Here is a 20448-nt window from a genome sequence, read left to right as displayed (position 1 = left end):
ATGTTTTATTAACTTCACTTACGTTTGACCAAAATAATTGGTGAATATTTGAAACGAATTTGCTGAATATTTCAGGAGAGCGGCTCATCTCAGTTGATGAAGATGCACAATAACAGATAACAGAAAGCTGAGTTTCCCTATGTTTACCTGTAAAGTTGCTCAGCTAAATAGCTCCACTGAGCGGTTTCCGACAGGTAATCAGTACACAAGCACATAAAAGAACAGAAAACATAAAAAACAACTGATTCAGTACAGCAGAAGACATGAGTTTATTGGATTATTTGGCAAATAGTGTCCTAACATGATGTAATGGCTTGGAAGAATGATTTGATAATTCAGGTGACAGATGTTGTCTACTACAAAGGTGCTTTAACATTGCCATGTGATTATCAGTAGGTTTACTTTCACGCACTACACCGAACGCTTCTCCGTCGCAAAATAACCAGAACGTTCCTTTCCATGTGCTGCAAATGATAGTATTAGTTGACCTAGGCCTTCAAAAGACCTTGAGTCTCTTGTCTATGTACATCTTAACAAATAAATAGCACGTATAAGAGAAGCCCCATAACACCAGAGCGCATTCACCGTTTCCCCTCTCTACGGCAGACCGGCGCGCTGAGGCTGCTCTAGGTTCGTGCGAAATTTTTCCAGAAAGCGCGAGGCGAGTTCGTCATCCACCAGACGCCCGTCGCTAGACAAAGTCACAGTTATCAGCTGCTGAGTGCGGAGAACGGGCCCATCTGGGCTCTGGGGGGCCAACCTCAGTTCGGCCCTGGTGCCGCCCACGGCTAAGATGCACGCCTGAGGAGGATTTATGACCGCGCTGAACTCACTGATGCCAAGCATGCCCAGGTTGGAGATACTAAAACAAACAAACAACAAACAAACAATCTGAGTAGCTGATAAACAGGTCTAATACAGGGGCGTCCAAACCTGTTCCTGGAGGGCCACGGTCCCGCTGAGCTCAGCTCCGACTAATGAAACACACCTGAAGCAGCTGATCAGGGTCTGCAGACTCACTACAAACTCCAGGTCAGGCTGTTGGAGCTCAACTCTGCAGGATGTTGGACCTCCAGGAGCAGGACTGGGTGAACTGAATTACATCAAGCACAACCTATTAAAGCGGTCATGACATGAGAAATCAAATTTGCCTTTTTTGTACCATTAAGGAATTCTGCAGTTGTCAACACTTAAAAACCAAGCATTTATTTCATCAAGCTCCAAAAGCGGCTCGTTTGGATACGGTGGATCTCACTCATGTGGAATAGTGAGGAGTGCTGATACGGTTTCCTATGCAGTGACATTAGCCAATCAAAAAAATGGCCATTTACTGGTGAACCTTACGGACACAACCCTTATAAAGCGGTCACTTCAGACAACGAGTCAGAATCAGGGCTGAAAATGATAGTTTTTCCACATACAGAATGTATTGAGTTTTTTGTGCACTCTAAATATCTACTTTATTGTCTACTTTAAGTCGAATATTTTGTATAGAATTCAAATGGGTCAGACACATTTTCTTGACAGTGACAATGACTTTATTTACCCCTATGGAAAGCACAATTACTGAATGAACTGACCCCTTAAACGACATTTTTAGTTTTGATTTGATGGGCTCTTTAGGTGAACTTTGCGCTTCACATGATTTGTGTCACTACATGCATCAGACAAAAATCACTCGTCTGATCGTGACAAAGCGTAACAGGATGTGACAGCAGCGCTATACGGAGGTTAAGCTGAGGGTTCGTTCCAGCATCGACACGACCAGTGCAATCTTACAGTCAGCTGCAGGACGGGGTTTGGGAAAAAAAAAACAGAAAAACTGCCTCATCCTGTGGTTTCAATGATCAGAACACAAAGTCTTTTAGCACCGACCACTTGTGATCTTAATTCCAGGTGTGAATCCATTTAATCACCTGATTCAATGAAAATATCAAACTAAAATAATATTTTTTTACCAAACAGGCATTTCTGCTTCTCTAATGAACAGGTTGAGGAGAGTGTGTGTGTGTGAAACAGTGTGATTTTTAGAGTTTTTTTTTAAGAGCCTAATTGTAATTGTAATTGCAATTGCAATGAAAATCCTTTGAAAGAGTTGGAGTTCTGGAGGTTTCACTATTCCTTTACTACAAACAACAGAACGGCATTCACCTGAAGGATCCTCCCTGATACTCCTCTGGTAACAGTTTCCCGTCCCGCGCCTTCTGCGCCAGAGCCTGAAAGAGACGAAAACAGACTACAGCTCTGTAACACGCTAATGATGCAACACAACGATCGCCATCTCAGATCACACACGCTTACATAACCAGCGTCATATTCTCATCCATATGCGCTCTGAGCTGCGTTTGCTTTAACTCTGACGATGAGTATCTGATGTAAAATGACCTTTGCGGTGGCGGCGATCTCCTGCAGCCCTTTGTTAGCGGCATCTTTGATGATGGGCGTCATGAGGCCCCGCGGTGTGGCCACGGCCATCGAGATGTGGATGAAGTCGAGAGCCTGCGGCCCGTCACCAGACCACATCACATTCACCTCCGGCATCTCCTGCGGGACAAGACACAAACGTGGGGAACGGACTACTGTAAGCAAACGGATCGTGGGAAACATCTTGTATTACTTCTGGAGGGATCCTTCATTTGGGGTGAAACCATGTCCCATTTAACACTGACAGTCTGCTTTTACAAACTACTGAAGCGACCAATGAAGGAATGACATCGCAGTCTTATTTCCCGTAAAAGAACCACTTTGTGAATAAATGATGTGATGCAGTACTTACTCTGAGTGACACAGCAGCCGCTTTGATGATGAAATCGTTGACCGACACCTTGACGTTCTCTGAACGCAAACACACAAAACTGATGTGAGTGCAAACAGACGCTTACGTGTTCAGCATCTCCTTCAAAACGGATTAATCAGGGGGTCTCTGTAGACACACCTTTAAAAAATATAGTAAATCTTTTTTTTTTTTTACTTATCTCAATTGGAACTGGAATTGTTTTTTATCTGGCATTCCAGGTTTTTGGGGGACAAAGAGCGATGGGAAGGAAGGTGGGGCGGCCTGAGGAATTACCCACTGATCACAGACATATTATTGAACAACAGCACACACATATTCACTGTCCTCAGAGCACAGGCAGCGTAATACCAGTCATCTGTCTTGCTGTTCTGTGTGGATTATCATTTTGTAACGTGATGTAAATGCGGGTCTCCCACCTGTGGCCAGCTGTTTTCGGAGCTTCATGACGGCCCCGAGGTCACAGTCGACCGAAGCGTACGCGTGAGGTATGGTGCTCTTGGACTGCGTCAGTCTCTGCGCAATGACTCTCCTCACGTTAGAGGCCGGGATCTCGGTGAACGTGCCCTGAAAACAAAACGCATCCCAAGAGTCATCGCTGCAGATCCTGCTCTCAGTCATTCCACAGTGACCCTTCTTAAATTTTAAGCAAATTTCATACAGAACTTTTTTATTGCTTGTTTTAATTCCAGCATGACAATATGAAATGAAACGCAGCGTCCGCTCACCGGCGTTCCGGGTTTTCCGGGCACAGACACGGGGGGGAAGGTGGGGCGGCCGGTGCTCGGGGCGACGGGTGGAGCGACCGTGAGCGGGGCAGGGGGAGCAGGAGGAGCAGGAGGAGCGAGCGCAGCTGCCGGAGGAGCCGGACGGCCTTTATCACTCTGATCCAACAGCTTCAGAGCGTCTCTGAAAACAGACGGCACAGAAACAATTAGGAATTCAATCGAGCCTGAACTGCCTGGATTAGTTGGACAAAACAAGTCATGACATTTTATTTACTGTATCTCTTCACATCCACCAAATGTTCTCCTCCATACAATGTGCAAAATCAAATATAAATGCACACTGTATAAAGCTTCAGGGGTTTTTATTCAGGGGTGCATATGAGCGGTCCATGTGTGCGCATACGTGAAGAAATGCGCTGCGTAAATAAGTTCAGGTCGTTTATTTGCGTACTGACAGTTTTTAATGCTAAATTACCATTTAGATTGACAAACTGTAATTCTGTATCAGTAATGATACAGAATCAGCATAAATCTAGGCCACCGCCCCACAGTATACGCTATACTTACTCGCCAGCAACCCGCCCAAACAAAAGCGCGCCCATTTTAAGTTGGAAAATCATGAAAAAACTATAAGTTCATGAATTAACTGTATTTTTATTTAATTCTCCCTTTTTATTTTAAAATATAATATTATCACACTTTATTATTTTGCTTATAATTTTTTAAACAACATAAAAAAAACATAACTAAATAAAGTGTAATAATATTTCTATCACAGGTATCAATTCATTTTTTTATAGTTATATTTAATGGATCACACTATGTGCAGTGTGAGGACCGAAACACAAATCTCCAGGTGTTCTTATGAGAACCAGGCTGAAAAACCGATGCCGCAACACAGCATTCACAATATGAATAGCAGACAGTTTCTCACATTAGTTTTTTTTTTTTTTTCTCAGCAGGAGAGTGTAAAATCACTGAATTACAAACAAGAATGTAAGGATGATCAGCAGGAACACACTGTCTGATCAGTGCAAGAACGCTCCTGTCAGTGAAATGTCATGAGTTAATGCTCTGTCCGATCGTCGGCGTCTCTGCTGGAGTCTCGTCAGAGCTCAGAGTTTTTCTCTTCACGTGCACAGCGGCGCTCTGCGGTGTTGTCACGGCGGGAAGAAGATTCAGATACACTTCAATGAAATCAACTGGAACCATTTAAAAGCGAGACTTTAAATACAATTCAAAATATACTTTTGTTGTGATTCCAAAAATTACCGTAAAAGCCTTAAACATTTTACAAAACAAATCAACATGAAATTGTGCAAGACTGTTCTGATGATCAGCATACATCTGATCGTTTCCATCTGGTGCTGGGCAGTTACAGCAGCACATTGGATTTGGACTGAAAGTGAGAACGTGCTGCAGCTTTGAACAGAGACTGAAGGAGCAAACGCTTCTGTCACGCGCTCATAACCGAGATCATCGTCGTCTACATTACAGTCAGATCTGTGAAAAACAGCCTGAACTGTGTGAAAAAAAACACTGAGCTGACTGTAGAACCATTAGCGCTGACGGTCTTTATGACAGCTTTTTTTAAGTGTCAGAGTTGGTAAAACGGTCATAAATATCTATTTTAAATATGTTTGGCACAAGAAACCTAGGCTGATGATACCGGCAAACAGATCTAATTTTCATGGAGAAAATGTATATATGATAAAGCTGCTGCTGATGATGATAATGATGATCATATCCCCCCTATAACATAACCAAATCTCTGCATAATCTAATATAAATGCATATTGTGTCTCTTTTTCATACAGCTGAACTGTCATCCTCAGATCTGCAGTGGATTGGAGGTATTAAAAGGTGTCAGTTTCTTTGTTTCTATGGACACCCAGAAGGAGGAGGCTGCATTGCCATGGTAACGTGCGTCAGTAATGAGACTGCTCAGCGGGATCCTGTGTGTGTGTGTGTGTGTGTGTGTGTGTGTGTGTGTGAGACACCCTGGATATTGAAAAAGATCTAAACCTAAAAATAGATTCACTGGGTCATGCTATATGAAAATCTCCAAGACGGAGAGACGGAGAGCAGTGCTTAAATGTCCAATCTGTGCTTGTCTTTGTATGAGAACGTGGAGAAGCACTCACAGACTGATGTACTATTAAAACCGCATGTACGTATGTGTGCGAGACTCACTCTTTAGTGATGAGGCCGCGTGGACCTGTAGCTTTTGCCAGATGAGGATCCAAACCATGAGTGTCCAAAATGTGTCTTGCAGCTGGACTCAAACGCAATCTGTCAAAATCACAGACGAGCACACACTGATATCAGTGGCACACACAACACAAAGCAAATAAATCCCTGTACTTTGCTTGGGCATTTCAGATGACCATAACAATATTTCAGATAATGTGGAGCGAGATCGGTCCGCTGGTTAGTCAGGTTTCTCCATTCCAAGTCACGTGACTTTATTGATACGCATAGAGAAATTTATTCTGCAAATGCGTTTCCATCTTCCATTATTCGCATTGCGCCTTTTTCACACAAGTCAAAATCCACCTCAAACGAGCGTAAAACTTTTTTGTGAAGATATTTTTATTCGAAATTTGGCAAATCTTTATAAGAAAGTCTGCTAGATCGACTATCAATAAAGCACACCAATACTAATCAGAAAATTAAGATTCTTATTAAAGTGATCAATTGTGATGCAAAATTGAGTACACCCTCCAAAATAAAACCATAATCAGGCCTTCACTTCAGCTTTCTTTTTGTGATTCTTGATAAAAAAATAAAAAATGGTAAAAAAGAAGAAGAGTGACTGTCACATCTCAGACTGTAAGATGCACAGCGTCTTCACACCGGAAGCAGCAGCTGCAGCCAAAGTATGAAGAAATGCTTTAGCCTTCGATCCCATGTTAACAGAATGAAAACTTGTGGGAGTCCACATGAGACCCAGTCAAACATTTTGCAACCAAGCGCCCAAAACGCATGGGGTCGTGAGGGGAAGCGGTACAGTGAGAACGATCTGGTCACAGTGAAGGTGAATTGCACTTTTTCACTGGCGTCTTGAATTCACAGGTGTAATAAAAATAAAATAAAAAATGAAACAAACATCATGTAAACTCAATGCCAAAAGGGTCAAGTCGTAGGACAGGGAATGTGTGACACGTTTGTTGAACCGAATCAAGGCTGTACCTGTTTTATAGATGACATATGGTTCTCTTTTTAAGCATGTTTAATAAATTGTGATTTTGTCTTGAACTGTAATTGTGATCATTACAACAGCCAGAGGTGCTGTTACATACATAAGAACATTCACAAACAACAGACTTGTGTTGCCGATACTGACTGTTTGAGCGCTGAAGCCGCCAGAGGAGGGGCGGGGTCAGCGGCAGTGGGCGGGGCTGCGGCGGGCGTCGCGGCCTCAAGCGCCGGAACCTCCACCTGTTTCCAGTCTTCGCCTTCACTGACCATGAGCGCGATGAGAGTTCCCAAACGCACACCTCGACTGCCCTCCTGCACCTGAGACACAGCAGTGACGCTTATTATCGATTGGGTCAGCTGCAGCCGCGTCTGCGTACGACTGCCACATTAACACGCCAGTTGTGTCAACTTGAAACAGAGGCGTGTAATAATACCTGTGCCCACTAGCATCACCAAATGGTCTCCAAACAGGTTTCTCTAACATCAAATCATAAACGAGGACAGTATTTTCATTTTTTTAAAGCTGGGATTCAGCCAGTTCATTTCTGGGTGTTGAGTAAAGCATCAAATCAAGATTAAAAGCGTAGTATTCTTTGTTTTATTTCCATACATGCCGGGTTTGTTCGTCTGTCTATATTTCGCACTCTCAATGTCATCAGTTCATATAAAATGTCAATGTTTCAGTGTTGATTCAATCTGTGTCAGACACACACTTACAAGTATTTTAGCAAGGATTCCATCATCACTGGACTCCATGATCACCACAGCTTTATCCGTCTCAATCTCACAGAGAGCGTCACCTGCGGCCACTTCATCACCTGCTCAAACACACACACATTTCTGTAGTTTGCTGTGTGTACGTTACAACAGTATTATACAACAGTTACACCACTGACCGCCCGACAGACATGTTTAACAGAGCATGCCGTATCGGACAGTCTGTATCTCATCTGTGACAGGACTGACCCAACAGAACGACCAGCGGTGTCATTTCCCAACATTTTTTGTGACTGAGACTCCAGGTGAGAGACAGATAGCTGCAAGACCATACATTCGTGACAGCTTGTGAAGGTAAACATTTGTTGTTTTGTTTTGCATAATTGTAATAAAGTGATGAGACCTGTGAAAAAGCCTGTCATCGTTTTTATCAGTGTATTAAAAAGAATTTTAACACTGACAAAACACAGGTAACACGAAATATACATAGTCTTATTTTCACAAATACATGTGGTAAAATAAAAAGATATAAAATAATATTTGAGTATCCCGTACACAAATTATCCATGGTTTTACTACAAACAAATAAGAACAACAAACAAATATGGTTACTATAGTTAAACCATGGTAACCACATATTAACCATAGTATCTGTAGTAAAACTGTGGTTATACAAATGGTAATCAATATGCCAATCAATATCCCTTCCTATAGTAAAACCATGGTTAATTTTCCTAAGGGATTGTGTGTAATAATATGAAATAAATGTTTTAACAGGTGACATCTGATGACATTTACATCTCAAAATATCAGGGAGTGACATTTAATGACTGGGCTGTGATGTGAAGTCACGGAGGTTTACTGAAAACCCCATCCCAGCTGGGTTGCGGTGCAGCTTATCTGGAGCACACATAAACATGAATATTATGCTTGAAACGTTTCATACGTTGTATTACTGTAACTACAGTTTTACCTGTTTTTATTTATTTATATTTTAATATATGTATGTGACCCTGGACCACAAGACTTAAGCAGTACAGGTATATATTTTATGCCAAACATCATTAGGATATTAAGATCATGTTCCATGGAGATATTTTGTACATTTCCTACTACAAGCAAACAATTAAGATCCGCACATGGTTATATAGCTCTTCAAAAAAATCTTTATTAAATGCTTAAAAATATGTGCAAAAAGTGCAATAAATGTGCGTTCTCAAAAACGTTTTGCACCTTTGCACATTTATTGCACTTTTTGCTCCATGTTTTTTTGGATCTACGCACCAGACTAACTTGGGTTTTAGATTTTGGACATTTGGTGCTGCTCCTTTTCGGTGACTTGGTAAATGTCCTACTGTAAATATATCAAAAACTTACATTTTTTCATTAGTAATATGCATTGCTAAGAACTTCATTTGGTCACCTTTAAAGGTGATTTTCCTCAATATTTAGATTTTTATATATATGTATATATATGAATGTTCTCCTTAAATCACGTGCTGCTGTGTGCATCGTCGTAACTGTGATTTACGTGTGGAGCGTTAGGGATCCTGTGCAGAGGCTTGAACATCAACCATCGATAGCATCTTTATTCTCTCAGCTAACAGCAGCACATCCACTGGAAGTACAGAGGTGAAGGCAGGACTAGACGTCACCGCTGGAGGACTGCATGTTTTGGGCTTGTCCAAATACTCACACTTGCGGTCTCTGCCACTCTCGAGTGTCGGCATGTGACAGGAAGTAAACGCATGAGACTGTGCCAGGTCTGATAACGCACACTAAACCCACACTATCCCATCATGCATCACGTACAGGAAATCACGTGCCCTGAAAACGCGAGATGTTGAGAAAACATTCCAGTGCATGTTAAATGAATTCGATATTACACTTAATTTGGTAGTAAGACAAGCGTTACATGTTTTATTTTGTCTGCAACTGCTTTTTTTCACTTAATTAGAAGCACCAAATTACTACACTGTGTCGTCTGTAGAGATGATGAACATACATTTAGAAGTTTATTTTAAAATGCAAAGTGTTGAAGATCAAAATAATGCTCTGAAAACACTGGCATCTTTGTGTGTCCCCCGTCGGGTCACTGAAGCTTCTACACACACTCGTGTCAACTGATTATTACTATGCACTTGTTCTGTGTGGACATGTGGTATTATTTTTAATTTGTGCCCTTCTTAAAAAGTCTTGAATTAGATCTTAAAACCTCTGCAGTAACCCTGACATGCCCCTCATCGATGTATTACATGTAAATGATGCAGAGAAGTGACTAACCTTCTTTCTTCAGCCATTTGACAATGTTGCCCTCCTCCATGGTGGGCGAGAGCGCTGGCATCTGCACCTTCAGAGGAGCGACCCCTGCTGGACACACAACAGACCGCCTGAAACACTACATCACATACAGACAGCACATCTACAGAGGATCAGGACCAGCGCTACAGAAGATTAGGCTACATTACAAAAAAAAAAAGGATGCTGGATGCTGATTGGTCCTGAGCAAAATAAACAAAATAAAATCAACATATTGGTCAAGGGACAATGCTAACATGGAGGATGCCCTAGTGAGAAATAAATATACTACAATTTGAAATACATTTATTTCATGCTAAGTATGCGACAAATACACTTACATATCATGTACTTACTAAAAACACCCTGCAACTGAACCTTTGGTTTACTAAACTGGTTTACTTAAAGTCTGCTACATTGGAACTACTCATGTTAAATGTGTGGAAGTAGTGCTGAAATACAACTAAAGACATACTGAAGTTTATCTGATTGCGTGTACGTGGAACTATTGCATGCAAACTTCATGTACACTATAAATATCTTGCACTTAAAAAAATCAATATTATTCAAAGATCACATCCTCATCAACAGTGCCATTAAAACACATTTCAGGCTTAATATTGAGAAATGTGCATTGAGCACAAGCGGTACTCCACAAAAAGTTGAATTATAATTTTTACATCAGTAAGTTGAGTGATACGTCAGTAAATATGTGACCCTGGAGCACAAAACCAGTCTTAAGTCATTAAGTGATTAGTAATATACATTGTTAAGAACTTTATTTGGACAACAACAACCCAAACCAAACTTGAATGAAAAACATATTTATTCAGCTTTCAGACGATGTATAAATCTCAATTTCGAGAATTTGACCCTTATGACTGGTTTTGTGGTCCAGGGTCACATATGTTAAAAGATATGAACTCTACTTGGTATGAAATAGATGTATTTTAAATAGATGACTTTTTTACTGTAGTGTAGTGTGACTGGGAATGAATGTGTTTATGAAGAGTCTCCAACTCAGTTCCTGGAGGGGCACAGCTCTGCACAGTTTAGCTCCGTCCCTAATCGAACACACCCGATCCAGATCTTCAGGGTCTTCAGGATCACTAGAAACGTCCGAGCAGGAGTGAATCGGAGCAGGCTGGAGCTGAACTACGCAGATCCGCGACGCTCCAGGAACTGAGTGCGAGACCTCTGCTTTATGACACACAACTGCATAAAGAACGATTTTCATGCACAAAAGGGTTTACAGAAACTACAGTGCACATGAAAAACATGTGATAAACAAATGAGAGATTACTGGATCAACCCGGCAAGAGATTTATGTTCATTTAAACTGTTCCAGATTCAACATCAGTCGATTTTATCATGACAAACATCACCTCAGCAAATCGAATCGTAAGACTGACAGGACAGAGAGCAATGACGCATTTGTGTAATAAAGCAAATACTGATCAATGTCACAATCAGCTGACACTAACCTGAGTGACCACACGATGACCGGGATGAGATCAGATGCCAATATGCTGTATGACAGTGTTTTATGTGTCTTTACTGTGTTTTAATAGACTCGGCTAGAACAGCTCCTCATCAAACTAATGAAAGCGAGATCACTGACCTGTCATCAGCAGCACACAACAATCAACCAAAGCATCACAACTGTCAGAATCATAACTATGATCATCATTTCTCAGTCATCACCTTCTCATGTTTTGAATTATGAAACCATTCAGTGGCAACTTTACCGCTGCGCCACGGCACCAGTCCGGGAGTTTAGTGTAGAGCAAACACACTCGTCTGCACACAGCGCTGTTGTGATGTAAACTGTGCCCTATAATTAATAAATCTGAGTTTTGCCTCATCTGTGTCCTTCCGTTGATCTGACAGAGTAACACTCACCGCACACTGACGGAGACACAAACAGGTGTCTGAAGCCGCTTCCGGTCCAGCCCGCCGCCCGCTGACATTTATTCTGAATTATTAGTCTGTTCTGAGCTGTCAGCTTATTCGGTTTTATGGCTCTCAGAGCGACGAAAACGCTCCTCCGCCCGAGTCTAATGGAGGCCGCCATCGCGGTGCCCTTCTCCCGCAGTGCCTTCTTCTCTGCCGCTGAACGGAGACTCGGAGACCGGATTCGCACATCAGCGCCGCCTGCCGGACGGTCTCGAGCAGCCTACTTGTTAAATGCAGAAAATACGAAGCAGAGAGAGAAAGGACCTGACGAGAGATATGGACAGACAGGGAATGACAGGTAAAGTGGACAAAGGAACAGATACTCGCACCGCTCCGTAATCGAAAAGGGCATAAATGGAAAAAAATATGACGCACTGGAGGATGTAGCAGTTATTTGACTCCAGAAGATGGCGGTAGTGACACATCCGGAAAACCCGAAGAAGAAGCGGCGCGTGACGTCATGATGACAACGGCGAGCTGAGCGTCTGAACCCGGAAGAGAGAGACGGAGCTGGAGCGGAGACACACAAACAAACAAACCGAGCTGAAAAAAACATCAGATTAAGCCATCGGACCTTATAAAACCGCGGTGAACGTGAACATGGACGGTAGGAACACTCTCTCTCGATGTCTGTTCAACTCGTCACATTATCGCTGACTTGATTAAGAATGTCATTTCATCTGTAATGAATCACGCGCTTGTATCATTCGGGTTCATAAATATGAACAGTTGTGCTGTGTCATCTTCATCACGCTGATTGACGTGAGCACGTTAACGGTTGGTTTGATTTGTGTCATTCTGCTCGAGTTTAATCGGAGTGTTGTTGTTATTCATAGACTCGCGCTGCTGCTGTTTAATGTAAACATGAGCTGTAAGACTGTCGCCTTTTCGTGTTTATTAGTCATGATGATGTGAGCTGAATGATTGATTGTTGGTGTGTTTCTCTCATACAGACACTCTCTTCCAGCTTAAGGTGAATATATATTTCTGTTTTCCGTCTCTGTGTCGTGATGGCAGTCAGCTCTGATCTCTGACTCTTGTTTCTGAATCTTGTCTTTTTCACCAGTTCACTTCGAAGCAGTTGGAGCGACTGGCCAAAAAAGCAGAGAAAGACTCCAAAGCCGAACAAGCCAAAGTGAAAAAGGTACACGAGCAGACGTGTGATGTCACGGGTTCAGGGTGTGTTGTCGATGGTGACGTCAGCTTCAGGAGCGAGCGCAACCTCGTGACTTTACCCATAAGCACTTGCCGTGACTATGTCTGACACGCCCCTGTTTGAGGCTTTAAGGATCCAACAGTCCACGATTTAAGTCTAATGGCTCGTCGTTAATGACGAATCCCGTAGTCGCACGTCAAGCTGAGCGCTCGCCCTGATTCACCTGCTCTTAGATTTGTGTAACTCGTGTGTGTGAATCCGCAGGCTCTCCAGCAGAAGAATGTGGAGTGCGCGCGCGTGTACGCAGAGAACGCCATTCGCAAGAAAAACGAGGGTCTGAACTGGCTGCGTATGGCGTCTCGCGTGGACGCCGTGGCCTCGAAGGTCCAGACGGCCGTGACCATGAAGGGGGTGAGACGCCGACCGCGTCCCGATCGTTGTCCTCGTCATCCCTGAGAACCGATCTGAGTCCAGTCTCTCTCCTGCTTTGTTTCTACAGGTCACGAAAAACATGACGCAGGTGACTAAATCTCTGGATAAGGCTCTGAACTCCATGGACCTGCAGAAGGTGTCGGCCGTCATGGACAAGTTCGAGAGCCAGGTGCAGAATCTGGACGTTCACACCTCGGTGAGTGATCTGACCCTTCGGACGCTTTTTCTCGCGAAGGTATCGACCTCTGAGGCCCGTTTGTGTGACGTGTGTTCAGGTGATGGAGGACTCCATGAGCTCCGCCACCACGCTGACCACGCCGCAGGAGCAGGTGGACGATCTGATCCTGCAGATCGCGGAGGAGAGCGGCCTGGAGGTGGTGGATCAGCTCAGTCAGCTGCCGGCCGGAGCCACGTCTCTGGGAGAGACGTCCACGCGCTCGCAGGAGAAGGAAGACCAGCTCTCCAGACGGTACGCCGCGGTCACCGCAGTAGTTTGGCTCAGTCTTTGCTGCTGTTGAGCGTTCATCTCATCTGGTTTGTGATCCGGTTGTGTTACAGGTTGGCGGCTTTGCGTAACTGATGGCGTCCAGAGATTCAATCAAACTTCTCCTGCGTGAAGGACTTTATCAGGCCGCTGATTTTTATAACCCAGTCCATTTATGCACATTATCTCCCACACTTTACGATAAAAACAAGCACTGTCTGTCCTTTATCAGCTCTTTTTTCTCTGTATCGCCATCATCAAATGTGACCGTGCCTGTCAAAAGAGCGCAAGTCATTTCCCCTGTTTATTTCTGGACGAGAAAGATCAGGAAACTCATTTCTACTTTCGGCGAGGCTTCTGATGGAGAGGAGCTGTTGGATCTGTACTGACGCCGCGTTGATTTACGTTTGCATATTTATTTAAACCCGCTACAGACTGATTTGTCGATAATGTTAATGTTGGCAGAGCTCACGGTGTAGTGTAACAGCGCATGAAACGCAGAGCCGCGCGTTATTTTGCCTTACTGCCGAGCACACGCGTGTGAGTAGGTGCTTCTTGCGTTCAGTGCCTCGTCCTGTCAAACCACAAGAGTCTATGAATCTGCCCCAGGTGTAAACACCAGTCTTATTTGGTTCCCAGCCCCGGATCGGCTCGGTGTAGGGTTAGATCGGTTTCCTCCAGGTGGTTTTCTTCTGTGCATTTATCATGTAAATAAATAAAATCATTCTCCTGTAAGTTCTGAAGCGGATCTTATTTGGCATGTTCCAGTGCCGCTGTTTTCATTCTTTAGCATCTTAGTCCGTTAAATGTCATTTGACGTGATGATGTTTACAGCTCGTTCATCTAAACTGAACCCGTGGGTTGTCGTCGAAGGATCCTCACTGTCCACGGGAGGCTTTGATTCTGAGCTCATACGGAGCCACAGAAACTCTCGTCATCACCGTCCACTACAACACCACCGTTCTGCACCCAAGTGATGCTGATTTGAACCATGGGACGGCATAAAGTTGCGTTAGATGATTGAGAATGAAATATGAGAGGAGACGAAATGAGTGTTTTATTTGGGATGTGCCCGGTTTAGTTATTCATCTGGTAAATGACTAGATGTTAGAGATGTTCCACTACACATACATGCTTTATTACCATTACTGTATGTTTATTGAATGCAAGTACATAATAAATTTTCTGATCTTTCTTGTCTGAATGTTCGTATTCGTTCTGAATAAAACTACACTTCTTAAAATGTTTTCTGAAAGAAGTCTCTTCTGCTCACCGAAAGCTGCATTTATTCGAACAAAATACAATGAAACCGTAATATTATAATTTAAAATAACTGTTTTCTATCTGAATCTCTGTTAAAATTGCTGTGATCAAAGCTGAATTTTCAGCATCATTAATCTTCAGAATCATTCTAACTTACTGATCTGCCTTTCAAGAAACATGAAAGATTAGTCAGTTTATGTTTTGTTTAGTGGAAATGATTGTTTATGTAGTGATGTGTTGATTCAGTTTGGCAGGTGGCGCCGTTTCTACATTCAAGACATCGGAGTGTCGTGAAACTGATTTACAAACATGTCAGAATAACGACGAACTTACACAAAAAGTGGACATACAGTGATCAATCAATTAAAGATAAAAATATCAGTGTCTGAATGGCAGGTGAGTTAATACCGATGGTTTCTGTAGTATTTCTGTAACACTCTGAAGCGTCTCACAGTATTTTTGACAGCCCTGTGGAAACATTACAGAAGCTAAAATAAGCGATTGTCAGTGATGTTGGTCCACGATCGGCTTCCGTACTGTGACGAGCGGAGCGTTTCCGTGTTTTCTGTGGAGTTTCATTGGGCGGCGCGTGTTTTCGTCTGATCCTCTGGTTCCCGTGAAACACACGCTTTATTCCTGCGGGGGCGCAGTGCGGCTCAGAAAGGCCTTTCCCTAATTCAGTCTCATTCAGATGTCAAAGCACAGTTACGCTTCGCCGGAAACACTTTTACGCTGAAATTATATTGGTTTAAAAGAGCCGCTTTCGAGGACTGTTAGCCACACACAAACGCGAATCCGCCGCAGCAGTCACTCTGGAAAGCTCAAATAAAGCGTGTGAGCAGAAGCCGCTGTGATTGGTCGATCCCTGCAGCGTTCACGAAAGAAACGGGGACCACGTGACCAACGCCGTTGCAAGTATTGTCTGGACAACATTTTATACTCGAGTAATGACGGAAACCAACTTTCAAACACGCTGTATTTGGACTTACGTGGACTTAGGAGTTAAAATGTGAGATTTACTCCGTGACCCCGTCGCACTCGACCAATCCCGAATCGCTCGCCCCGCCCACTCCCGGACCCCGGTTTCCGCTCCACTGCTCGTGTGTTTCTACAGGGAGTCGCCCGTAGTAACCGCCCGAGCTGCTCAGACCGGATCCACCAGCAGAGATGACGAGAGCAAAATAAAGACACAGAAACCAGCCAACATGATGAGAAATATTAATCGGCGCACGCGGAAATACCGTCTGTGAAGCGCTCGTGCTGGACTTTTCTGGGCGGGGTCGAGTGAATTCCGGTCTGAGCCGTCATGAGATGATTGTGAGTCTGGTCGTTGCGGTGGTGAGCAGATCTGTGAGGATTTAAAGATGCCGTTAGCCGCGTTTAGACGGGCGTGAGGACAAACGTCGACGCCTCTGATGAACCGGTGATCGTGTCGGCGGCTGTCAGCGGTGCGTTCGGGTCTCGTCGAAGGGCGGCCGGTGGAGACATGAAGACAGCGCTCGTGTTGAGCTGTCTGCTGTTAATCGCTCGAGCAGAAGATCCAGAGAAAGCCGATCGGAGCCAGAGCCCCGTCCAGTACCTGCGCATCGGCGACGGCTCCTCGCAGGAGTTCGAGTTTCCCCAGAACACGCGCGGCGTGATCGTGATCTCCAGCGGCTACCGCAGCTCCGGGGGCCGGAAGGGGCGCGAGAGCCTCAAGCAGACGGTCCGGGTGAGATCCCTGGACCCGGACGTGATCTCCGTCCTCAACGTGAGCGACAGCGGCGGCGCGGGAGCCGCGAGCAGCTACGTCATCAGCATCCGGTCCGGGGTGCCGGGGACGGCGCCGCTGCTCATCCAGCTGCTGGATCTGGACAGGGACTCGGAGCCGGTTCTGATCGAGGAGCGGACCGATTACTCCATCAGGGTGGCGGCCGGCGGCGACGACCCCGCGGCCCGGCTCCTCGGGTCCGACGGGCTGTCGCACTTCTCGGAGAACCCGGTGCTGTTCGCGCTGCTGCCGCTCATCTTCGTCAACAAGTGTGCGTTCGGCTGTAAGGTGGAGGTGGACGTTCTGCTGGGTCTGCTGAAGAGGCCCGTGCCGCTGCTGCTGGGCGTGGCGGGGCAGTTCCTCATAATGCCGCTCTACGCGTACGCCCTGTCCCGCCTGGCGGCGCTCCCCAAGGCGCTGTCGCTGGGCCTGGTCATCACCTGCTCGGCCCCGGGCGGAGGCGGCGGGTACCTGTACAGCCTACTGCTGGGCGGCGACGTCACCCTGGCCATCAGCATGACCCTCATCTCCACGGTGGTGGCGGCCGCGGCCATGCCGCTGTCGTCGGCGCTGTACGGCTGGCTGCTGGGCGTTCACGCCGCCCTGCACGTGCCCTTCGTCAAGATCCTGGGCACGCTGCTCTTCATCGCCATCCCCATCTCGCTGGGCATGCTGGTGAAGCTGCGCCTGCCCGCCGTCACCAACGTCCTGCTGGCCCTCATCCGGCCCTTCAGCTTCGTGCTCATCGTAGGCGGCATCTTCATGGCCTACCAGATGGGCTCGTCCATCCTGGCCAACGTGCGGCCGCCGATCGTGGCGGCGGGCGTGACCGTGCCCGTCTTCGGGCTGCTGGTGGGCTTCGGGCTGGCGCGGCTGACGGGGCTGCCGTCGCCGCAGAGGAAGACCGTCGCCATCGAGGTGGGCGTGCAGAACAGTCTCCTGGCGCTGGCCGTCATGCAGCTGTCGTTCCAGCGGGCCGAGGCCGACTACGCATCCCAGGCGCCCTTCATAGTGGCCCTCAGCAGCACGTCGGAGATGCTCCTGCTGGTGCTCGCCCACGTCGCCCACCGCCGCCTGTGCCTGCCGTCCGCCTCTCGACCCGGCGCCTGACCGCCGAGCGAAGCCGAGCGCTGCCGAGCGCCACTGCCAGAACGGGCCGCCCGAGTGTTTCTCTCTTACTACCAAAGGCCTTCGCTCATTGTGGCCGTTTTTAGTTCAGCCTCTTTTTTAAATCAGATTTTAATGAACACAGTCTTACGCGTATTACGACGACAGTGTTTATCAAAGATATATGAGATATTTTTCTAAGTGATTTTGCGCTATGTTATTTTGTAATTCAGATGGTTCGTTTGTATCTTGTTTACAGATGACGTGTGGCTGAGATGTTGTGTGATGATGATGATGATGATGATGTTGCTGTTGATTGTTGATGTGATTGAACCGTGCGCTGAAACAATGGTGACTTGTGATTAAATGCTTTTTGACGAGACTAAACAAGTGTCTTTCGGTATTGGCACCGCGTGACTCACTTTTAATCACGCTCTCATTCATCTCATATGCAAGTTCAAACCAAAGCTGGCCTTTTTCAGATTCATCCGATCGTGCCGTCTGTACGCTACAGTGGACTCTTATCGACATCCAAACAGCGTGACGCGAGGTGTTTCACCCTTATCCCGAGTTCTCCGTGCGCTTGCGTTCACTAGAGGCACGTTTATCTTTGGCCTTTGAAAGTAAAAGTCTTTGCGTGCGAGCAAAGCTCATCTTAGGAGAACTGGGGCCGGATTCACGGAACAGGAGTAAAATTCCTCTTAAGTGCTGTTTTCTTCTTTTTAAACTTGGGAATCAATTCAGAAATATTTTGTATTACAAACACATTCCTTTAAGATTGTACTTGATCTAAAGAAAACAAATTCCTAACAAACATGTCCTTAAAAATAATTGCAAATCTTAACGTTAAAAACACCTCTAATGATCTGAGAATACATAACACCAAAGCTTTTCTTCTTAAGAAATAAAGTATGATCTTAACAAAACATTTGAGGACTTTTCAATGTTTTTTTAATAAAGAGTTGAACTTGCATTCTTACAAACATCTTAAGAAAGTTTTCACCAACAGTTTCATGAACCTGGCTACTGATCAGAAAATGTTTTTTTCTCTTTGAAATATTGACATTAGTTTATTGATGTTCAGTGGTTACAGATACAGTTCTGATGCAGAGGTTCATTCTGAATGACACTAAAATACACTCTTTGTACAGAAGCGCATGTGTTTGTGATTATGGTGGATCAGTAATAGTGTAATAGCACATGCAGAGGGTGTTAAGTCGGCTTTGTGTTTGGGACAACTGACCCACCTAAACATTCGTCCAGCCCTCATGATTTGCAGCGTAACATGGCGTGTCCTGTTTTCTTTACAAATGGCCGTGAGATTCTTGGCTTGTTCTCTCTCGTTTTGGTACAAAATTGATTTATTTGCCATCATGACTAACAACTTCCTTTGAAGGGGCAGTTTGGCATCATTTACTCATGTTTGTCTCGTTCTAAACCTGTATGATTTCTTATCGTCTGTGGAACACAAAAGAAAATGTTTGAAGAATGTTGCGGCTGTTTTTGTCCCTACAATGACAGTCAATAGAAGCACATAAGGGTTGGGTGAAACTGGAATTTAGATGACATTTCTGTTCCCTTTGAATGTCTTTTTTGCAGGCTGAAGCTGTGAAGCCCATTGACGTGGGTAAAAACAGCATTTATAAATAATGTGTTCCTAGAAGAAAGAAAATCATTCAGGTTTGTAACGACGTTAAGATGAGAGACGATGACAGAGCATTGATTTCTGGGTGAACTGTCTCTTTAAGCTCTGCATGAGCTTGATCTTTCCTCTAGTGGTCTTTGCTCTTCCTTCTGCTCCTTCACAGAGGAGTGGAGCGGTCGGTGTGACGATGCACTGTTTATTGTATTGATCCAATCTCTCCATCAGTGCATCAACGAAAAGGGGATGTTCTCTGCTCCTAATGGTCTGTTCACAAACCTTTGAAATGCTCTCATGTTCCTCATATTAACATTACTGTCACTGTGCTTCTGGGATGACTAATGCCGTAGGAGTTATTTTAATGATTAACAGGAAAACTTACATCCGCCTGAAGCTTCATGACCACAGAACATTCAAACCGTTTGTTTTATTTGCTTATGTTAACAAGATTATTATCTTAGATAAACAAATGTGTGTTGCAGTACGAACGTAACGTGTCACTAGGGTAATAATAACAACATTTTTTTTTTTCATGAGAACTGGGTTTGAACTTTTTTAAACATGTTAATTGCATTATGTGCATTATGCAAATCCATATTGCCTGATTCGCCATTCTCGAAAAGAAACTAAATTAAACAAATATCAGTTCTGATAAAACATAAACAGCCTTTTGCTGATACTATACTGGGAATTTAGCGAGCAGCGGGATGTCTGAGTTTATATTTGGGGGCGTGGCACAGAGGCTCATTGTAGCCTTTCTGTGATTGGTTTGACGTTCACTCTATGGCACCTTTGATTGGCTGACATCTGAGGCGCCCATGACGATTGGCTCCTGCCCGTTCTCTCCGAACCAATGAAAACACCCGCAGTAAAAGCCCGTTGTCGGTGATAGGTTGCTTTCAGTTTTCTCACAGCCAGTG

At 44.7% G+C, this 20448-nt stretch overlaps 3 protein-coding genes across 4 annotated transcripts; 2 read left to right on the top strand and 1 right to left on the bottom strand.

Moving 5' to 3' along the window:
- Positions 1 to 245: 245 nt before the first annotated feature.
- On the bottom strand, positions 246 to 12060 carry pdhx (pyruvate dehydrogenase complex component X). 2 transcript variants are annotated; one of them, XM_051104759.1, is made up of 11 exons: positions 11641 to 12060; positions 9724 to 9810; positions 7441 to 7541; positions 6869 to 7041; positions 5716 to 5814; positions 3523 to 3703; positions 3214 to 3361; positions 2777 to 2835; positions 2386 to 2544; positions 2152 to 2216; positions 246 to 862 (listed from the first exon to the last, which is right to left on the bottom strand). In XM_051104759.1, exons 1-11 carry the CDS (start codon positions 11810 to 11812, stop codon positions 598 to 600), a joined length of 1509 nt encoding a protein of 502 aa, XP_050960716.1. In that variant the 5' UTR covers positions 11813 to 12060; the 3' UTR covers positions 246 to 597. The 2 variants fall into 2 exon arrangements, with proteins under 2 accessions (XP_050960716.1, XP_050960717.1); XM_051104760.1 differs by having other exon boundaries at positions 9724 to 9807.
- Positions 12061 to 12157: 97 nt separating this feature from the next.
- Positions 12158 to 14970, top strand: chmp1a (charged multivesicular body protein 1A). The gene is made up of 7 exons (XM_051104762.1): positions 12158 to 12301; positions 12648 to 12667; positions 12761 to 12838; positions 13115 to 13261; positions 13350 to 13478; positions 13558 to 13751; positions 13841 to 14970. Exons 1-7 carry the CDS (start codon positions 12295 to 12297, stop codon positions 13860 to 13862), a joined length of 597 nt encoding a protein of 198 aa, XP_050960719.1. The 5' UTR covers positions 12158 to 12294; the 3' UTR covers positions 13863 to 14970.
- Positions 14971 to 16154: 1184 nt separating this feature from the next.
- Positions 16155 to 18784, top strand: slc10a3 (solute carrier family 10 member 3). The gene has a single exon (XM_051104761.1). It carries the CDS (start codon positions 16516 to 16518, stop codon positions 17887 to 17889), a length of 1374 nt encoding a protein of 457 aa, XP_050960718.1. The 5' UTR covers positions 16155 to 16515; the 3' UTR covers positions 17890 to 18784.
- Positions 18785 to 20448: the final 1664 nt, after the last annotated feature.

The sequence above is a fragment of the Labeo rohita genome, unplaced genomic scaffold (genome assembly GCF_022985175.1).
Source record: "Labeo rohita strain BAU-BD-2019 unplaced genomic scaffold, IGBB_LRoh.1.0 scaffold_79, whole genome shotgun sequence".
In the NCBI taxonomy this organism is placed as follows: domain Eukaryota; kingdom Metazoa; phylum Chordata; class Actinopteri; order Cypriniformes; family Cyprinidae; genus Labeo; species Labeo rohita.
Note: the sequence above shows the minus strand (reverse complement) of the source record. Positions and strands in the feature narration are given on the sequence as shown.